Source organism: Petromyzon marinus, chromosome 5 (assembly GCF_048934315.1).
Source record: "Petromyzon marinus isolate PM22_M1 ecotype Great Lakes invasive population chromosome 5, UKy_Petmar_22M1.pri1.0, whole genome shotgun sequence".
NCBI lineage: Eukaryota > Metazoa > Chordata > Hyperoartia > Petromyzontiformes > Petromyzontidae > Petromyzon > Petromyzon marinus.
This window is the reverse complement of record NC_133671.1, coordinates 13094960-13105188: the sequence shown is the minus strand read 5'-3', so window position 1 is coordinate 13105188 and position 10229 is coordinate 13094960. Positions and strand designations below refer to the sequence as shown.

At 48.1% G+C, this 10229-nt stretch overlaps 1 protein-coding gene across 1 annotated transcript; it reads right to left on the bottom strand.

The window, feature by feature from the left end:
• Positions 1-270: 270 nt before the first annotated feature.
• Positions 271-4793, bottom strand: LOC116939072 (uncharacterized). Its single transcript, XM_032946979.2, has 3 exons — positions 3614-4793; positions 2766-2881; positions 271-2108 (listed from the first exon to the last, which is right to left on the bottom strand). The coding sequence occupies exons 1-3, from the start codon at positions 3657-3659 to the stop codon at positions 1602-1604; spliced, it is 669 nt and encodes a 222-aa protein (XP_032802870.2). The 5' UTR covers positions 3660-4793; the 3' UTR covers positions 271-1601.
• Between the last annotated feature and the right edge of the window lie 5436 nt (positions 4794-10229).

Below are 10229 nucleotides of genomic sequence, written 5' to 3'. Positions count from 1 at the left end.
TATAAAATAAAAATAACAATGAAAATATATAAATAAAAAATGATCAATTGAAAATAACAAAAGCAAAAAGCCCGCGACGTTTCGATCGCAACACAAGCGGTTTCTCCGCCTGATGAAGACCGCTTGTGTTGCGACCGAAACGTCATGGGTTATTTGCTTTTATTATTTTAAATGTTTTTTTTTATTTAAAAGTTATTTGAGCGTTTAAAAAAATATATTTTATTTTTTTTATTTTCTACCTACGTGACTTTACCGAAAGAACCAAGAATATGAATTCCTGCGGTCGCGAAAGTTTTAAGGCAAAATTTAAATAATCTAGGTCGAAAATTCATTTATTTAGAGCTGATTTTTTGTATTTGGTTTGTTGTCCTTCCCCCGCACACTCGGATTAGCGACGGTTGGCTGCGTGCGCTGAAACAGAAGTCCGACGTGCGTACTCACGGAACAGAAACTAGTGTGGAAACAGCAATCGACACCCACAAAACAGCTGATGGATTACCACGCCGCAGGTATCGCTGCCCTTGCGACCGTCTTATTGTCAATCCACTGTTGGCTGATGGCCTCCCCACGCTGATGTCCACCTCGGCTATAAAGTGTTCAAGAAAAAATAACATGCGCTGCAAGCGTAGAGATAAAACAGGCATAAAAAAAAAAAGTTACTTTCAATCAGGCGTGTTTATTATTTACTCGCAGACAGAAATGCTTTATATTAAAAAATGTGCAAAAAGTGGATTCTTTATATATTAACCAATGAATACTTTAAATTAACAATCGTACTTACGAAGTAATATATCTCTATTAAGCCAACAATAAAGTATAGCGAGAATGAATATCCAATATTCGTGTGCAAAACACGCTCAACCGCTGTGAGTTCGCATCGTGTGAGATGGACCCCTCTCAGTTCACTGAAATTTGAATTACATGAATGCACATTTACACTGAGCTTACACACCTTACACAAGAATGGCTCGTAGCCTATAGTCAGCAACGACACACAATAGTTTACACTTATTGACATTAGTTCGTGAGACAAATTACCACGTGCTTTTGTGAAGCTAAATACAAAAATAGAGCAAATGAAAAATCGCAAATGCAGTCATAATCAACGAGTACATTTGCACGCGTATCTGCACACAATCACGACACATTTGGCGTTTCATTTACGCGGTTTAAACAACGTAAAATACGCAATTCTTTCACACGGAGTTTATAAATACACGTACTAACGACGTAAGTGTGTACGGTCTTTTGCAACATTCATCTAAATATCAGCCTCATCAGCCACCTTGGAGTGGCTTTGACCGCCGATCAAGGCGCAGTGCAGGTAAACGACGACGGAATGCAACAAATGCTTGTTAACTCTTAAATTTAGTTCAGGATCTATGGTCACACTGATCCCCCCCCACCCAACCATCACCACCACCTTGAGTAGACCGGCTGGAGGCAACACATTCCGTATTGGGGTTTCCAATCGTAGGTGGTAATGCGTGCATGAAAGTTGACAATTCAAATGCAAAGCAAACACTTGGTGGCGGTGATAATGATGATGAGCGACATACGGCCAGATCTCTTACACCATCGGCGGCACACAGCCAGATCAGCTACACCATTTCGTGGTGGTTCTTGCAGGCCGTGTCGAGGTCTCGCACCGTGCGCTCCACCCACGCCTGGAACTCGTGGAGCATCACCACGGCGGGAATCTTGAGCGTACCCTGTATCTGACTGTCCTCAATCTCGCTCATCATAATCTCATCATCGACATCGCCGCCGTGACTCGGCGCGTGCAGCAGCTGCAGCTGCGTCTGGCGCGGAGGCTGCCCGGCGGGGCGCAGGGCGCTGCAGAGGCGCTCGAGCAGAGCCTCGAGCGCGCGCACGGTGCCGCGCAGGGAGGCGAGCGTCGACCGCTGCTCCGGCTGCCGCTGGGCTCGCTCGGTGAGCAGGCGGCGCAGGTAGTCGAGGAAGAAGGCGAGCGCCCCGGCGTCACGGAGCAGCCGCTTCTGATGGCTCTGGGCCCACGGGAAGAAGGATCTCCTGTGGGAGAGCAGGGGCACGCCGGCGGCGCGCAGGTGATGCGCCCAGTCGCCGGCCTCCACCTCCTCGCTGGAGCCCTGCGGACGGGGAGCGATCACAACAAGCGGGTGTAAGCGTGGATTCAATAGAGCAAAGGGTGTGTCACACTATATTAGAGGGAAGGGGGGGGGGGAGAAGTTTTGCTGGCTGGATTCACGACTGCCTGGCTGGAATCCTGGCTGGCTGGCTGAGTGTGCACGGTCGGGACGTCACCGAGCAACACGTGCATGATTACTCCACCCGCATCTCACAGGATTGCGCCGGGGTTCATGCATCCTGACCTCACGCCTCCACCCCACTGACCCTCCACCCCCCCCCCCCCATCCAAATGAGCAGGATACGCTGTTATACTGTACATCATTAGACAAAGGTTTTGCTGGCTGGCTGGCTGGCTGGCCGGAGGGAGGATGGACGGACGGTCACGTCCAAAGGACATGCGGGCCCGCTGGTTATTATAACAACAAGAGGCGTTTTACTCGACGATTATATTCTTCTCCTCCAGAACACACACAGAGGGTCCCCATATGTAAAGAAGCAACTCGGGAACAGAAAGCGATGAATCTGCTGATCCCAATCCCCCTCCGCAGCCTCTCGGCATCCCTTCCCGTGTGGAGTTGGGCCTCGTGAGCTGCGCGTGATTTGGTCAGGCGCCAAGCAGAGGCGGGCGTGCTGGGGGTGGGGGGAGAGCCACTTACGAACGCCGGGATGAGTCGCAGCTGCCGGGCGATCTGCAGGGCGAGCTCCAGGGTCGAGCGCCGCGAGTCGCTCTCCTCGGGGGCTTCTCCGTTGTCTCCCGGCAGCCAGTGCTGGGCTGCGGGCGGCAAAGACGACAGAGATCCCCCCCCTCTTCCACTGTGGCATTTGCCAGACTGTTTGGGGTTCAGCGCTGTGAGCGGTGTTGGTGGCCGTCAGCAAGAATCGAACTCGGGTCGCCGGGTTCGTAGCGCAGCGAGCTAACAGCTACTGCGGGCGGAGCGCGCTTAGACACACAGACGCAAGTCATACCGCTCGATGAATCGCTGTCCAGTGCTGAATGAATAACTCTGTAAACCGTTCTGGTTATCGGGGGTTGTTTGACCATTCTTTCCCATGCTGGCCAGTGCAGGTTTATTGAGGAGAGGGCTAGAATCGGATCAGATATCGCTCGCTGAAGTTAGCCGGGTTCGGGGTTCGAACTCGGATCGCCGGGTTCGTAACGTATTGCGATAAGCATTAGACAACCACTCACTCACCCACCAAGTATGGCTGGGTACGGTTAAACAACCCCCCTCCTACCCACATCGTGCAGAGGTTTTCATACAGCAGTGAACTGACAAAGGGTCTGCACATGATGAATTGTTATCGCCACCATCATTATTTCCTAGATTGAAAAGTAATTTCTTTGGAATTGATTTTTGTGTTCAGTTTATTTGTCCTTCCCCCGCACCTCCGATTAGCACGGTTGGCTGCGTACGGTGCGAAATAAGTTCAACATATATACATACGCAAAAATGTCACAGCGACAGTACTGTAGTACGATCGTGGTGTACGTTTAAAAGCTTACTTCGAATGGACGTCATCATCTGCGAGGGATGTTGTGTCCGATACATGGCTGGCGTCGAGGCGGCTTGCGGCGTGGATCTCGGCTGAGTTGGTCACGCGACGGGAGTCTCATAAATGTCAGCAGCTCAGAGCGCCTCCGCCTCTATATACAGGGCACACGAGGGGGCTTCTCACGTGAGGATACGTGGGAGGGCAAGAGGATGAGGACAACGAGAGAGGGAGGGAGGGGCGTTGCGTAAATCCCATTGCCCAATGCCCTCTGATCGCGGACTTTTTGGGGACAGAATACGAATATTATTATTGCAGTGGCAGTCTCTCCGGAGAGATATATTTCGGCAGAGCCGCTCAACTTCTAGATTTGAAGCTTTCGTGACTGCAAGGATCCATACTCTTTGGTTCTATTTTTACCTACGTGACTTTACCGAATAGAACCAAAGAGTACCGCTCAACTTCCTCAATTGCTCACGCGGGATCCGTGCGCACGGGGGTTGCACCGTACGCACTGCGATGACGTGATCGTGATGTAGGAAAGACATTACAAAACAAATAATAGGGACCTTCATTAGTGTTGTCATATAATAATAATTAAATACATTCTCCGTTCGTTTTAGTCCGTTAAGCTTTTCAGTTCCACATAATCGGTCATGAGCATTTGGTTTTATCAGCAAATGATGGACTCGTTCCAACCATTAGAAGTCTCATCAGCAACAGTCAGATTCCCAGACGTTATTGGTGAGGGCGTTCAGTCTACATGATGGGGCCCCGGTCACCGCACACAACAACGGGGTTTGTGTTGCAGTATACTGCACTCTGAGGTGGCCAGATGCTTCAGAGGTCAGAAGTATGAGTTGACACCGCTGAGAGCATGGGTTCAAATCCAGTGAGCTGCACGTGATCCGTCAATAACACTGACTTTAAGAGAAATAAATTTCCAACAGGCATATTTCGGTTGTTCGTTTAGAGCGGTACTTCTCAAACTATTTTTGGCCCGCGGACCACTCGGCCCCCCCACCTCTGGTGACAAAACGCATTCACTTATCTCTCTAAATAGCAGCAATACAACATTATTAAGATTACCGGATTTACGCAGCTTTAAGGTTTGTTGAGAATAGGGTTTCCCCTTTTTTCTGGCAACAAAACAGGTGTTGAGATGTTAAAATACCAAACTGAAACTTTTTACAAGGAATCGTGTCTGCATTAACCACAATGATTGTGGTCAGAATGCAAACAAAAGCATACTCTGATAATATATGCATTGTCCTTGAAACTCATTGGTCCACACCAGAGACAGCTTTCTTTTGAGCCTAGTCTCAAACGCCTTTTGGCGTCCTCTGGTCTAACACATTTAACACAGTTAGACCAGAGGACACCCGTTTTGTTTTGCCAGAAAAAAGGGGAAAACCTATTCTGATATTTTGGTACTGGCAAAGGAAGTCCCATGATAAGGTTTGTTTTTTTACAAGGGGGGGTGGAGGGGGGACATTGAGATGTTAGGGTTAGAGTAGTTTAATCAGGGTAGTCTACCTAACTTATATATTTTTTAATAGCATGAGTAAAATATGTATTAATCTCCGACACAAAAGGTATAAACGTTGCTATTATTCCCTAATCAAACCTGCATTTGCATCGTAGCCCACGGACCCACCCGGAGGACCGTCGTGGACCACCTGGTGATCCAGGGACTACACTCTGAGGACCACGGGTCACAGAGGACAGGATTACGTTTACCGCGCGCTTCGGATGACTAAAGCGCACTCCGCCGCACCTGCCTGGTGCTCTAAAAGAACATTTGGCGGCGAGTCTGACAATCCGGTAGGTGCGTGCGCGTGACCACATTTCTTTACCGTGATTGACACGGACCACACGCTCTGGGGTGCATCTCAATTTCACGATCTTATTACAATCTGTGGAATAGACGGTGCGATACTCGCAGTCGCTCCTCTCTGCCTGGCTCCTCTTTCAGCGACGGTGCTGCGCCTTTGCGAGTTGGCGCGGTAGCGAGCACGACCGCAGCTCCAGAAAAGTCCCCGCTCGAATTATTGGAAGCAAAAAACAGCACCTGTCACATGGAGCGGAGACGAATAGATGTGACGCGGATGTGTCAGAGAGGGAAGTAATTTCCCCGCAGCGAGGTCAGTGATGATGGGTGTAACGATGTGTCGATTCAAATAGAATCAGTTTGTGTGTCGATCGGCCGGTCGTGTTTGAATGGTGGTATGCGTCGCGTGCACTCCCTGCTACGGCTCAGAAACACGGTCCTGAATGAAACGTACGGACCAACAACTGAAAAGTGTGAAAATAGGCATGGAGGGATGCATGCTTAGAATTGCATTGAAAACTCAAAATGTGTAAATCATTCTAAATTGAAAACGAATTTCTTTACAACTTATTTTTGTCTTTTCTTCTGTTGTCCGCCGCCCACACCTCGGATTTGCACGGTTGGCTACGTAAGGTGCGAAAGAAGTTAAACAACATACATGCACACATAGAGAGAGAGAGGAACATGTGCATTCGAGAACAAGTTAAGGAAAGCAATCGAGCTTGGGCAGGACCTGCAGCTCGAATAAATTATGGATAATGGGCAAGAATGATAACAGAGTGGAAGCCAAGCAATGGAACACGTCCAAGGGGAATTCTGCCGAGGAGATGGAGCGATGAACTCAGTTTACGTGCAGGCGCTCCGTGGATCATTGCGTCGCAGCGTCATGAGAGGAGGCTTTGGCTTGCGGAGGTCTTCATCCAGTAGTGGATTTTTTTCTAGCCACATTGCCAGGTTGCTTTTTTTATATATATAAAGTTCAGTTTTCCAAAAGCACTCCAACTTGCTCTCATCCACCTCTTGCTTTCATTGTGATCACGGTAAGCTATCGGTAGGCGTCTTATGGGTACACATTCTGCTGTCTGTTCAAGTTGTGTTCCCCTTACAGAGATCTCCGAATCGTTCAGCGGACTTGCTGTGCTGTACTCTGTCGTCAGCACATCAGAGATGGTTAACGTTTTCTCAGTTAATGTTTACGACGCTTTTGCTTTTCCAATGCAATTTTCGGAGAATATCTTCTTAAGTCCCAGTGAATAACCTTGTCAAAATAGAGTCCACCTTTGTCAGACGCTTGTTTCTTCATAGAACCGGCGCGTGCCTGTTTGTGTAAATGGTTTAAACTATCTACCAAACCATGTCACAACTATAACCCCCACCGCCTCCCCCCCCCCCCTCAATTATACATTTGTAAAAATCTTGCGGTTGTCAGATCCTGTCCCATTCGCTGTAATTAAATTTTTTGTGCAATTTAGCACGTGCGTAAAACAAACAAACAAACCCCACGGGTTGCTGTAAATACTTGTGTCGACAGCAAGTTGAACAACTTTGTGATACTGAGTCGAGAGGTTCAGGAGGTGGGAGAGAGAGCTTAGACTGCGTGTGGGTAGTGGGCTCATGTACCCAGGTTGAGTCTCCCAGATATGCGGTAGCTTGACTCATAAGGAAGTAGCAACAGAGGCTTGTATTGTATATGGACGATTTTATGCTGTGTATACTCTATCTGTCTGGAGGGGGCCGTCAAACCGTTGGTGTTTCACCTCGCCGATGATTGACCGTGTATGGAGTGACCTACGACCATTAAATTTTAAATGCGTAATCTCATAACCATGTTCAACACAAAACTACAACTGAACCCGAACTCTTGCCCGAGTAGATCATTGTTGGACTACCAACGAGACAAATCTCAATCAGCCATCCATGACCAATCTACTGTTGGATGAAGAATTCCCCCCAAGCCTCTGTCATTCCTCGTTGGCTCGCGATGCAAAAATCCACCTAGCATCTGCACGTTAGCTGATTTCACCGCTCCATCATCACATTGAATGTCCTCTTCGGCACGTGTCCCTCATTGGCTCCCAATTCTGTCTTTGGTTTTTGACCACGGGCCATCATCACTCCCTCATGACGCGTCCTGCCCAAGCCCACTTCACTTGTGTGTACATCCTCTTAAGCCACGTGCTCCTCTCTACGTCTCTTGGTGTGAATTCATGAATGGACTTCCCAACGTTAATGTGCGCACGTTTGAGCTTTGGTTTAACTTTGAACTAAACTATGAACTTTATATTTTACCAGGTAACGCCCAATGAGCTGTATACCTTTTTTTCAGAAACGACCTGGCCACAAATGATAGCTCAACGAAGTGGTTTATCACGTGTAAATGTATAGCAGCCAAATACTCCAAACGCGTGATGTTGATTCAAAACGTGGAGGGAAAAACCAGAGTACCCCGAGAAAAATCCACGCGACCACGGGGAGAGAGACGCAAACTCCAAATATACAGCAGGCGTCAGGGTCGAGATCGATCCCAGGACCTCCTGTGTACCAGGCGAGGGAGTCGGGATTGAATTTGCATGCCAGCAGCCACGCTTCTGTTCTATCACTGAAGAAGAACAAGACGCCCGTGCGATTTTAACAACACAAGGGAGAAGGCGATCTGTAATTTAATGAGTCTGTTTTGTTGGCTGCATTTTGTTCAATCAACAATGCGTCTTCATGTGGGCTGAGCTTCGTTTCTCGTGGACTCCATTACGGGGCCCCCACCTTCCCATCCCATCTTCTGTCCACCCCCCCATCGGCCCTGACAGTGGGGTTGGGGAGGAATGCAAATATTTTACAGAGCTCAGCCTCACTTCCACTTGAAATTAGGCTCCGATTTTCGCGCACAACAAAGGAGTAACATACATCAGTGCATATAGTTGTCTACATATATATAACTATACTGTAGAAGTCCTGTTAACGACCACCCCTGTTAACGACTAATCGCTTCGCGACGGGCCTCCATACAGCCCAATGTGTAGTGTATAGTGTAGTGTATAGTAGTGTAGTGTATAGTGTAGTGTATAGTAGTGTAGTGTATAGTGTATAGTAGGGTAGTGTATTGTAGTGTATAGTGTAGTGTATAGTGTAGTGTATACTAGTGTAGTGTATAGTAGTGTAGTGTATAGTGTAGTGTATAGTAGTGTAGTGTATAGTAGTGTATAGTAGTGTAGTGTATAGTAGTGTATAGTAGTGTAGTGTATAGTAGTGTAGTGTATAGTAGTGTAGTGTATAGTAGCGTAGTGTATAGTGTAGTGTATAGTAGTGTAGTGAGTTCAACTGAGTTGCAGACGTACTCTTTGGGGGCAACACATTTATTAATACCAACACACGGGATAACTGCCCCTTGACAAGATAAGGGGCCGTCCATAAATGACGTCACGCGCCTGGGGGGGGGGAGGGTCAGACATTTGTGACGATGTGTGACAACACGTTCTACTTAATTAAATAGACTTTTTGATAAAAGTTTTCTCCTACAACATCAGAGTGCAGCGGCACATTAAATACGCACTACAATGACAATAGTTTAAAGCAATTTGAAGCATGTTTTATTTCTTTGGGGGGGAAGGGGGGGGGGGTCAAAGCTTTGTGATGTCATTGTTGAGGGGGGGTCTGACTTTTTGTGACGATGGGGGGGTGTCAAAAATCGTCAAAAACCGCGTGACGTCATTTATGGACGGCCCCTAACAACCTATGGTGGTGGACCACCAGGCTAACTGCACTAATGACACGGTAACTAGCTACAGCGGACCGGACCCCAGCTTGGCTCCAAGTCCACGTGTCGGAGACTCTGTAGGACGCAGAACACAGATTCTTCAAGATGAACAAAAGCAGCCGGTCCCTCTCGGGGACCCGGCTTATATCCTCCGTGGTCGTGGCTGGCCCCGCCCTTAGCCACGACCACCTTCTGGAATCCTCGAGCAGGATCTCGACCCTGACACGTGACCACCCCTAGCCCCCACCTGGGGGCCCCTGTGTAGACTTCACTCGTCACGTGTCCTCTGGGGTCAACCAGAGTGCCACGGCCCTTAGTAACCCCATTCCCGTGGCCGGCACTCTCACACCCAATCCTGTAGGGGCCGGCACTGCACGCAGAGCGTGGGTGCCACTCAGCGCTGTCAGTCAGCGCTCACCGAGCCCCTCCAGGGCCGATACTGCACCCACATCCACGTGGTGCCCGCGATGTCGCTACATCGCACGCCGTGCCTCTCGAGAGCCGGCATTCCACAGTGACATCCGTGATGTCACAACAGTAGTGCAGTGCCTCCATAGAGCCCAATGTGTTCGCTTACCGACCATTCCCCTGTTAATGACGGGCTGTTGTAGATACAGTAAATATTAATCCATTGGTTAACTGTTTCTTTTAATGTCATGTGTTTATAATGTTGTTCGTATCTTTATGTATTCATATCCATTGTTTAAATATTGAAAAGGATATTTTTTGGGGGTAAAAAAGGGTAACTTTCGATGCTATCGGAACGAATGAAGCCTTTAACTTGTAATTCCCATACTCGCTTAATGACCAAATCACTTAACGACCGGATTCTTGGAACCAATTGCCGTCGTTAAGAGGGGTTCTACTGTATATATAGTTTCCTATCTGCACAGATCATCCAATGATCTATATGTACAGATCAGCCATTAATAGATGAGCTAATACGCCTTCCAGGTTAATGGAGGATGGTTGGCATCGATAGCTACTCCACTGTCAGGCTTGCTAAACAAATAGGCCTACTTCTGGCTTTACGATAGTTTTCATGAC

Bases quoted from the DNA above. Each gene is read 5' to 3' on its own strand.
- LOC116939072 (XM_032946979.2), bottom strand. From the start codon at position 3,659: ATGTATCGGACACAACATCCCTCGCAGATGATGACGTCCATTCGAA. The intron at 2,882-3,613 runs GTAAGCTTTTAA...TGCCGCCCGCAG, and splicing joins GATGATGACGTCCATTCGAA to CCCAGCACTGGCTGCCGGGA. The intron at 2,109-2,765 runs GTAAGTGGCTCT...CCCCGTCCGCAG, and splicing joins TGCGACTCATCCCGGCGTTC to GGCTCCAGCGAGGAGGTGGA.